Source organism: Anomalospiza imberbis, chromosome 12, assembly GCF_031753505.1.
Source record: "Anomalospiza imberbis isolate Cuckoo-Finch-1a 21T00152 chromosome 12, ASM3175350v1, whole genome shotgun sequence".
NCBI classification, from domain to species: domain Eukaryota; kingdom Metazoa; phylum Chordata; class Aves; order Passeriformes; family Viduidae; genus Anomalospiza; species Anomalospiza imberbis.
Genome location: NC_089692.1, coordinates 19,150,853 through 19,160,993, shown reverse-complemented (window position 1 = coordinate 19,160,993; position 10,141 = coordinate 19,150,853). Strand labels below are relative to the sequence as shown.

Here is a 10,141-nt window from a genome sequence, read left to right as displayed (position 1 = left end):
TGGAAAAACACCACGAAAACCAGAAATTGCGTCCGCCCCTCGGCCGGCCGATGCCGTCCGTGCAAACCTGCAGCCCACAACCCTGCTAGAAAATGTGCATGGCTACGTCGCTGTCAGCCAGAATCACGGTTTAGAATGGACAGTGGGAACGGGGGTGGGGAGGGCGAACAAATGATCATTTTGAGAGGTCTTTGGTGCCTATTTTGTTTCCACGCTGTATTTAAAGACAATCTGGAGTGAGGTGCCAAGCTGGCTGCGGGTTGGGTTGGTGGCGGCCCAGGCAAGCGCCGCTGCCAAAAGCTTTATCGGGGTTTTGGCATCACCAGCCAGCAGCAGCTCAGGCTGCACCCCCGAGGCTCTTTGTCATCCTAAAAACAACGCCTGAGGAAGGAGAGCGTGGCAGCCATTCCCTCTTCTACTCCACACGCTCCTCGTGGCTGGAATGAGGCGTTTTCACTGAAAAGGCAGGGAAAACCGCCCACATGGTAAGCGGCAAAGAGCACGGGCAGCGCTCGGAGCGGGGGGACAGACTCAAAATGCACCGGCCATGAAGGACAGAAGGAAGGAAGGTGCTCACACACCATCTGGGATGTCAGGATGCACCCCGGGGCTCCTCTCCAGCCTGCGGGGAGGACAGGAGCCCCAAGCCCAATCCCGTCAGCTCTGCGGGGTCAGCGGGAGCACGGCGAGGCACAGCTGTGCCCAGAGCGGGGTCAGCGCCCCTCAGAGCCCCCCGCGGCAGCGCCGGCCGCAGCCGCGGCCCCTCCGCACCCACGGGCGGCCGCACACAAAAGGCGCCCCTTCCCGCCCCTCTCCTATTTAACGCCTCCTCGACCAATCAGCGACAGGGGCGGGGCTAAACCGGGAGGATTGACAAGCCCCCGAGACCCCGCTCCGGAGAGCGCGGAAGGGGGCGGGGAGAAGCGGCCGCAGCCAATCGCCACGGGCGGGCTGGCGGCTCGGCCAATCAGCGGCGCGGGGGGCGTGTCGCGCCGCGGGGTCAGGCCGGGAGCGAAGGCGCCCGTCGCTCCCTGTTCCTCCCGCTCCGCTCGCGGCCGAGCCTCCTCACCGCGGGATCCCTCCGCCTGCGCGCAGCGGCCGGCGGGGTGTGCGCGCCGCTCCGTGCCCCTCCGCCCGGGAGGGATTATTTCCCGCGGTCGCGGCGGCGGGGCGGCCCCGGCGGGGCCGGGGGATGGAGGCACCAGGCGCCCGCCGGAGGGACGGAGGAGCCGCCCCGTGAGGGAGGAACGGGAGCGCAGCGGCCTCCTCGGGGCCGCCGGCGGGCGGGGACCCCGCGGCCAGGCCGCGCCTCAGCGCTCGGGCCTGCGCCGCCCTCAGCGGGGCCCGGCCCGGCCCTGCCCGCCCGGGGTTGCCCCAGGCCGGGTGTGCGAGCCCCGGCCGGGGCGTGCTCGGCGCGGGGCACCATGGTGGAGAAGCGGTGCCCGCGGCTGCAGCGGGACGGCGTGTACCGCTGGTTCTCCGAGCTGCCCTCCCCGCAGCGCGTGGAGTTCCTGTGCGGCCTCCTGGACCTGTGCATCCCGCTGGAGCTGCGCTTCCTGGGCGCCTGCCTGGAGGACCTGGCCCGCAAGGATTATCACTCCCTGCGCGACTCCGAGATCAAGGCCAACAACCCCGCCGACCTGGGCAGCCTCACCAACCTGACGGACGAGGTGGTGCGCAGCAAACTCCTGGTGTCCCTCGCCCTGCTCGGCTCTGCCCACCGCGAGGCCGCCGGGGTGCTGTTCCGCACCCTCACCCACATCGACTCGGTCATCAACAACTACGGGCTGCAGCTCAACGAGGGCCGCACGGGGGATGAGTTCCTGTTGCTCTTCACCATGGCATCCAACCACCCGGCGTTCAGCTTCCACCAGAAGCAGGTGCTGAGGCAGGAGCTCACCCAGATCCAGAGTCTCATGGCCAGCACCAGCAAGAATCCCAGCAGCTCTACCCTCAACACCATGGCAACCTATCCTGGCTGCCATAAGGTGGGTATCCTGCTTTTTGCGCGCTGGAATGGCACCGGGCTGTGTGCTCGGCTCTCATTTTGAACCGTGCTTTAGCACGGTGGTAAATGGCAGCTACAGAGGGAGGCGGTTGGATGATGATGGGGGTGGTCAGCTGAGGGCACAGGGAGAGGATGGATGGAGTTTTTACGAGCTTGTGACATTTAAATGAGAAGGGGTTCGCGAGCAGATCAACAGCAGCAATATAAGCATTCCCTGATTGCTTCTCAGAGCATCTGCTCTGAGAGCAGTCCTGCCAGCTGCATGGAAAACCGGGGGTTTAGGGAGGGGAATAAAAGCATCTCTAGATAAAAGCATCTGTTTGAAAGTTCCCCCTGGAAAAAAGTTGGAAAGGAGGAGTAGCTGTCCAGTGCCCAAAGCATCTTGGTGAGACTGGGTTTTGTTTAGACGGATGTGATGGCAAACATTTGGAGTTGCTGGTGTTGAGCTGAAAGAAATGTTGTCGTTTTCTGTCACTCTGCATCCCTCGGGTATTGATCCTGGTGTCGGGGTTCACCGTCATTAACTTGCTGTTCTTTCATTCAGTTGCCAGCAGTTAGGCCAGACAGGAGCGTTTTAAGATGTGCTGCAAGTCATTAGATATGTGACTGCTTAATTGCTCTCAGCCCGCTACAAATCAGGAAGTCCAAGTGTCTTTCTGCCAGATTCTAACCCGCTTGAAAGTTCAATCTAAGCATCAGCTTAGAGGGTGCTTGTGAGAAGTTAACAGACTGCAGCCTTTGAGGATGAGTGGATGATGTGTTACCCTGCTCTTGGGAAAGGTGGCGAATACCTAAAAGCTGTGAAAACCCCTGTATTGGAGTAAAATTCTAAATAAAGCTGTTTCTCAGGGCTCAGTAGAGATTTCACTGAGTGCTGAATTCCAGACTGAGACAGAAATCTGTGCACAGTCTTCCCCTGAATACAAATTCCCTTCCAATTTCATCTTTCTTTAAAGACCTCTGCTTTGTAGAATTGAGATGTGTTCAGCTTCATATTTTTTTTCTTATTCTTCCCTTTCTGTCTTGTTCCTAATCTCCTGTAGTAAGGGGGAAAAGAACAAGGCATGGGAGAGCCTCTTCATTCAGCTGAAACCTCCATGTGGATAAAATATAGCTGGAAAGAACATTTCACACAGGATGTAGAAGGGTATAATTCAAATCAGAAAAAAGCTTATTTTCAGATACTTAACTACTTGCAGCTTCTCTTATTCAAATGATGCAGCGACCCTGAGTTGGAAAGGAAACACTGTAAATCATATCCAAGTTCCCCCAAAATAAGACAAATTAAAAAAAAAAAAAGATGAAATCAGTTAGGCAGGAAGGTTTTTTGAGAGTCTTTTTTCTGAGCTGCAGGATTTATGGAGCTGAAAAACTCCGGCACTATTTATGTCAATCTAAGATGGACGGAGAATCCATCCTGCCATTTTTCCTGCCAGGAATAAGGCAGGCAGGATCGTTTGATTTTTCTTTTCTTCTGAGCTCACTGAAGGGTTGTCTCTTTGAAAAGCACATTTTTATAGATTCTGTGTTGAAGAATCTTGGTTGCTAAGTACAGAGTAGTGAGAGGGAACACAAAGGTGGTTTTGCCTTCTCAGTCTCTGAATGTGCATTTTGTTTGAAGTGATGCAGATTTCCTTAAGATTATTTTTTTGTTGTTGTTCTTGACTGGATGATTCTGATTCTGTTACTTTTAGAGTAAGCAGTTGGCTTAAACCAAGAGTTGGATGAAGCAAGTGGAAAAAACAATCTCTTTCTCCATTCAGCCCTGTTTAGATATGCACAAATAAATTCCAACACCGAGTCCTTGAGGTGTTACCAAGTGATGTTGTGACAATCCTTGTGCTGTAACATCACCTAGAAAAAAACAATGTGGATATGGAGACAAAGTGAATGCCCTGGGCTGGTGCTCTTCCTGCTTGGAATTGGAGGAGAATTCCCTCCCTGGTGCCAGCACTTTCCCCTGGCTCCTGTTGCTTTACTCCAGGGTTAGCCATGCTGAGCTGGTGCTGGAAGCTGGGTGTTAAATGTGGGAATTCTGCTCCTCTCTGAGCTCGTCCTCAAGGAACTGGAGAAATGCTCACCATTTGAGGTCCTGAAGAACTTCGGGAAGCTGGGATGGTGTGGATGTGAGATGGGTTGCAAACAGGGAGCTGGTTGTGAGCTGGCTGAATTATCCTCAGCCTCCCCCTTGGGAGAGTGGGAATAGGGTGTAACTCTTGTGTAACTTCACCTGTCTTACTGTTAAAATTTCTGATTTCTGGTTAGCTTCTTTAGTCAGAGAGATGCAGCAGAAATCTGAGCAGCGCTCTTTGTTCTCCTTGCAGAAACAAATGGGAATGTGCTGCTTCTGCTTAGCCAGCCCTATTAAAACATGCCCCAACCTGACATTAGCTATAACTTTTTCCACAGGATTGGACCTTGCAATCCTTTTTCCATCTCCTCTTTCACATTTAACAGTGAAATATCTCAAAATCAGATTGTGTTTAGCAGTGAAGAGACTGAACAGCTGATACAAATTTACTGTAAATAGTTCATGATTCCTCAAGTTGCTTTGGGCTAGGTGAACACAGCTGAAGGTGGTCAGTGATGCAAACTGCTTTTTGCTGTTTCCTTTTACTGCCTGCAGTTGCTGACTATGAGGAGGCTTAAAACAGCTGCCCATATATTTTTTTTGTGCTTTTTCAGATGCTTCTTGTCTTATCAGAACCTTAACTTTGCAGGAGAAGGTGGCTGTGGCTAGCTTTAAGTAGGTCAGTAATTATTAGATTGATGGTTTCTACCTGATGATATAAAATGAGTGTTTTATGAACAGGAGGGAAAATGCTGCCCTCTCTAACATTGCATTGGAGTGTGTGAGGATGGAATCACAGAATATCCTGAGCTGGAAGGATCCCACAGAGATCACTGAATCCAGCTCCTGGTGCTGCCCAAGACATCCCAGCAATCCCTCCTGGCTCTGCACAGCTCCTGACAGGAGGGGACAGCCGGGGGCATCAGGCTCTGCTCCAGGGAACAGGGACAGGAGGAGAGGGAACGGCCTCAGGCTGGGCCAGGGCAGGCTCAGGGTGGACAGCAGCAGGAATTTCCCCGTGGAAAGGGGGGTCAGGGATTGGAACTGCCCAGGGAGGGCTGGAGCGCCCATCCCTGGAGGTGTCCTGGGAATTCCTGGAGGTGGCACTCAGAGCTCTGGGCTGGGGACAAGGTGGGGATTAGTCACAGGTCGGGCTTGATCACCTTGGAGGTCTTTTCCAAGCTCAGTGATTCTCTGCTAGGGTGGATGGCAGATGGAAACACAAATCTGAACTTGAATTCTGTGACCTACATGGATGCTGGACATCGTAATATGAATCTCTGCATGGACTTTCCCTTTCAAGAACTATACTGTCAGTAGCTCTAAGGACAGAACTTCAGAGCTAGGGAAGTTGCTCATGAATCTGTCACTCTGTTTCCTGGAGTTGTTTCATCTCCTCATTGAGATCGTGCTGTAAAACCAGGGAAATAAGAGAATGCTTTGGGTACTCAGCACCTGCTCTGCTCTGACAAGAGCTCTTCAGTGCAGTCAGGGTGATGAGCTGTAGGTTTAGATCAGATATTAGGAAGGAATTCTTGGCTCTGAGGGTGGGGAGGCCCTGGCACAGGCTGCCCAGAGAAGCTGTGGCTGCCCCTGGGTCCCTGGAAGTGTCCAAAGCCAGGTTAGACAGAGCTTGGAGCAACCGTAGCAGGGGCTGGAATGAGATGAGCTTTAAGGTCCCTTCCACCCAAACCATTCCATGATTCTGTCATGATGATTCTGATTTGGTTGGGGGTTTAGCTGCAGAGCCGGGGTCAGAAATAGTCACCCTGAATGCAGTTTGTTTGCAGCTGAAGTGAAATAAGGGGCAGTGACCCCATAGTTATGTGGTTGTTTCGGGCTGGTATCTTGTGAATGGGAAGGAGGGTTCTTGCCCAGTCAGCTTCCAAATACTGCACCAATGGCTATTTCAAGTTTATAGCATAAGGTACTATTTTTCACTCATGCTAATTCCATAGGCTCCTCTAAAACTTCCAAAGAACTCAAGGCTGTATATTGAGAGCTATGGAGCTGCTCTGAGGGATCCATTTCAAACACTTTCACCTGTCTGCACTGATGCCTCAGGAGCATGAATGGACATAACTCCATTGAGAAATATTCTGATATTTTTATTTCACCAATGGAGTGATGAGTTATAAAAAACCATCACTTGCTGGGTTGAAACTGAGTCGTCAAGCCCTCACAGAGACAGCAGTGCAGCTATTAAGTGATCTATGTCAGCTGCTTTATGGCTTTTTTTGCGCTTTGTAGGGATAGAATAAATCATGACAAACTTAATTTTTAGCCTCTTTGAGGGTATTTCATGGATTCAGCAGATGACCATGTTGAGAGCAGTTGCTGGCTGGGATTAGTGTTTACTCACTGGTATCAGGAGTTGCTATCTCGGAATGATCTCACTTTCCAAACCACATGAATCCAACCTCAGGAGCTGTAGAGACAGGTCTTGTAGCTTCCAGCTGGTGACATTGCCAAGCCCTACATGTCTTTTGCATGTCCTTTGAGAATTTTGGGTACTCCAGGCAACATGGATTGCACACACCTCTTGATATTCCACTTTAAAAATGTGAGGCTTCCCCTTCTGGCTCTTTTCTGACTCATGATTTCATTTGAAATGTGATCAAATGGTTCAGTCTCAAACCTGCAATATTTTCAGAAATGAGCTTTACATGTAAAGGAATCCCTGCAACACAATGGCAGTAACAATATCAATTAGCACCAAATTCGCTTTGCCTAATTGTATGTTACATGATGAACTTGAATTTAGGAACCTAAACGAGTTTGCTTGGGAGATGCACTGTGCACCCAAACATCAGGAGCAGAGCAGCCAAAAAAATGTGTGGTGAGCTAATAATGATGATGTTTTTTCCATGAACTGTTTTCCCATTTATTTTTGCACGGGCTGAATGAAGTTTTTGTTTTCAGAGTGGATTCCACTTCACTTTTTTAGTTTACTCTTTTTTTCTACTATTTTCCTCAGAACTGTTAATTGTCAGTGAAGCAACACTGAAGTGAGCCTCATTCTTGTGGGATAAAGATTCCTGTTGGAAGGTGTTGGATGCTTTGGACTGTACCAGATCCAAACTGTTTTTATGGAATCAGTCCATGAGCTGGAGCAGATCTTGCAGAAGTCCAGAGTGGAGAGGCAGAGCCAGCAGAAGTTAACCACACCTCACAGGCATTCCAGGGGCTGACTTCAAAGGTGCTGAACAGCAGCCTTGTTTGGAAGTGTTTAACCATTTGGTTTAGTGGCTTTGTAAATGTTTGAGTTGCTAAAACAGGGGTCCTGTCACCTTCAGTGACAGTAGGTACAGCCCTGCCTCTTCCTGGCAGGGCAGAGCTGGGATTCTTCTGTCATCTTTAATATTCAAATACTCCACTCTCCATTTATTTGCTCTGGAGTGCCTTTTATCCATAAGAAAAGCAAATATAGTCCCAAGAACATAGATAAGATTCTCAGAGCCCACAGAATTTTATTATAGAAATGCTAGATCTAATTTGTCTGTGGAAACAAGAGCCATTGTCATACTTCTACTCGAATTTGACTTCAGTCTTGGAGCCAGTTGAATTGAAGCTGTTTCTCCTGAGATTTGAAATAGGTATTAATTCAAGCAAAAGGATGTTGCTATGGTTCAGATCTGTGTTGCTTTGCATGGGGTTTGTGATGAGCAGACTTCTAAATTCCTCGCTCTTGCCTCATGCTGAACCAGAATTTTCCCATTGATTCCATTGGGATAATTATCCAATAATCAGCATTGGGAGGGATAAACCTTTTAACAAGTGTTCAGGCTATTACAGAGTTAAAGGGGTTTTGTGAATAGCTGAAGTGATCCAGAAATAATCAGATCAGTTACTTAAGAGCAAGGTCTTAATTTTAATTACAGACCTGCCAACTCCTGATGATAAATAGTGAAAGTGAACACTTTTCATGTGTATTATGAATTCTTCTCGTATGCTCCCTTCTTTTATCACCATAAGTGGAAGAAAGAAGGACATTGAGAGGCTGGAGGGTGTCCAGGGAAGGGAATGGAACTGGGAAGGGTCTGGAGCCCCAGGAGAAGCTGAGGGAGCTGGAAAGGGGCTCAGCCTGGAGAAGAGGAGGCTCCGGGGGACCTTGTGGCTCTGCACAACTCCTGACAGGAGGGGACAGCCAGGGGGGTTGGGGTCTGCTCCCAGAGAACAGGAGGAGAGGGAACAGCCTGAGGCTGATCCTGGGGAGGTTTAGGCTGGATATTAGGAGAATTTTCTTCATTGAAAGGGTGTTCAGGCATTGGAATGGGCTGCCCAGGAAAGTGGTGGAATCACCATCTGAGGAAGTGCTCAGAAAATGTGTGAATGTGGCACTGGGGGATATGGTTTAGTGGTGATCATGGTTGGACTTGGTGTCTCAGAGGTCTTTTCCAACCTTAATGACTCTGTGCTTCCATGATTCTGAGTAGTTTTATTACACTCAAGCCATTTCTTAAGTGAATATTGAGGAGGGGAAGGAGGGAGAGATAGAATTCAGTGGATTTGTGACCTGTCAGATAATTTCTTTGTGAGTGGTTGCAGAAGAGACAGGGGTGGTTGGCTTTTGGTGGCATCAAGTGAAGAAACAGGATCAGGTTTGTACATCAGTGCTGGGCTGTAGAGCAGCAGTGTCTGTCCCAAGGTCTGCTGAGAAGCAGGGATTTGTTTTGATTTTGAGGTGGTTTGAATGATCAGTTTGTAAAATTCAGATTTGATGAGTCCAACACTTCTATGGTAGATTTATGTTCCTATTATTAACAATGTTCACCATTCTTTAAGCAAAGGGGTTTTAGTGGAAATTAGTCTATAAAATCCAGCCCAGACTTATTTTGTCCATCTGTTCTCCTGAATTCATGAGGAGCCTTGGAGCAGGTGTGTGATTGTCCTGTGGTGTTTAAGTACCACATGCCTCATTTCATTCCAGAGAGTCTCCCAGGACAAAACCATCTGATCAATTATCCATTATCCCATTTCCCTGTGAATTGCCTCTTCACCCTTTGTGTTCCTCCTCTAGGAGAAAAGGTGTATTTTGTAGCTGTTGAAACATGGAGGCACCTGGCTCTTACAGCTTATTTGGACTGTTGGAACCACTTGAATTTTTACACAAACCAAACACTTCCATCTGCATCCACGTCCCAGTCCAACAAAGCAACTAAATATGTGTAAATTTAAGTGGTGAGCACTTTACTGGGTATGTGGAAAGTGGGGGGTGTTTGTGAGCACTTCTTAGACATCCTCATGGAAGAGCCTGAATCTTTCAAAGGAGAAGGTTGGAATTTTCTTCTCCTGGTGGGAGAGCAGTCAGGTGTTTGGATATGTGAGGAAATGCAGGACTGGTGCCTGAGGCAGTGGTTTCACAAGACTGCCTTGTTAACTACCAAGAGGATGGTGTTGGCTCAGTCCTGCCCCTCCTGGGCTTGTCTCAGTGCATTTGGAATTCCACATCCCTGCGTTACTTGCTCTTGTCTCCAGCTTGGATTTAGCCTGATGAACAATCATGTGGTGTCAGACTGACAGCTGAGTGTCAGCAATGCATTTTTATTCAGATTACTTAAAAACCTGGGCTTGTGCCTTTGGTGGGAATCAGCCTGAGCTTGCAGGGGCCGTGTCCTTGCCATCGAACTTCTCCTGGAGCATTGTTGCCAACAGGATTGCACCATGTTAAAGACCTCGGTGTTAACCTCAAATAAGCTGCTGTTAATACTCAGTAATATGAACCTGGCAGGACAGGAGTTGAGTGGTTTTTACCCCCTGGAGTCACTGTTCCAATTCCTGAACTCACTCATACATGTTACCTATTCCTGGAGGGCATTTATGGCTAAAAACCCCTTTTTTAAAGGAGAATTCAAAAGCCAGTATGGACAGAAGCATTTCTCTGTGTGACTCTGAAATTATCATTGGCCATTGTTGAAAACATGGGAAAGTTTTCCTGTGTGATCAATGGGAGAATGTGTTTGTGTGGCTTGGAGCTCCAGGACCTCACTTAACTCAGTCATTACTGCTATATATTGTTTGCTTTTCCTGTGTAATAAATGACCTAAGTTTCTTACCTAACC

The 10,141-nt window shown here is 49.1% G+C and overlaps 1 protein-coding gene across 1 annotated transcript in view; it reads left to right on the top strand.

The window, feature by feature from the left end:
* Positions 1–1,124: 1,124 nt before the first annotated feature.
* The window catches only part of ZCCHC14 (zinc finger CCHC-type containing 14), a 46,620-nt gene continuing 37,603 nt past the window's right edge, over positions 1,125–10,141 (top strand). Inside the window, exon 1 of the mRNA XM_068203166.1 lies at positions 1,125–1,988. Within this exon, the coding sequence (XP_068059267.1) occupies positions 1,425–1,988 (564 nt within the window). The 5' untranslated portion in view covers positions 1,125–1,424. The remainder of the gene's footprint in view (positions 1,989–10,141) is intronic.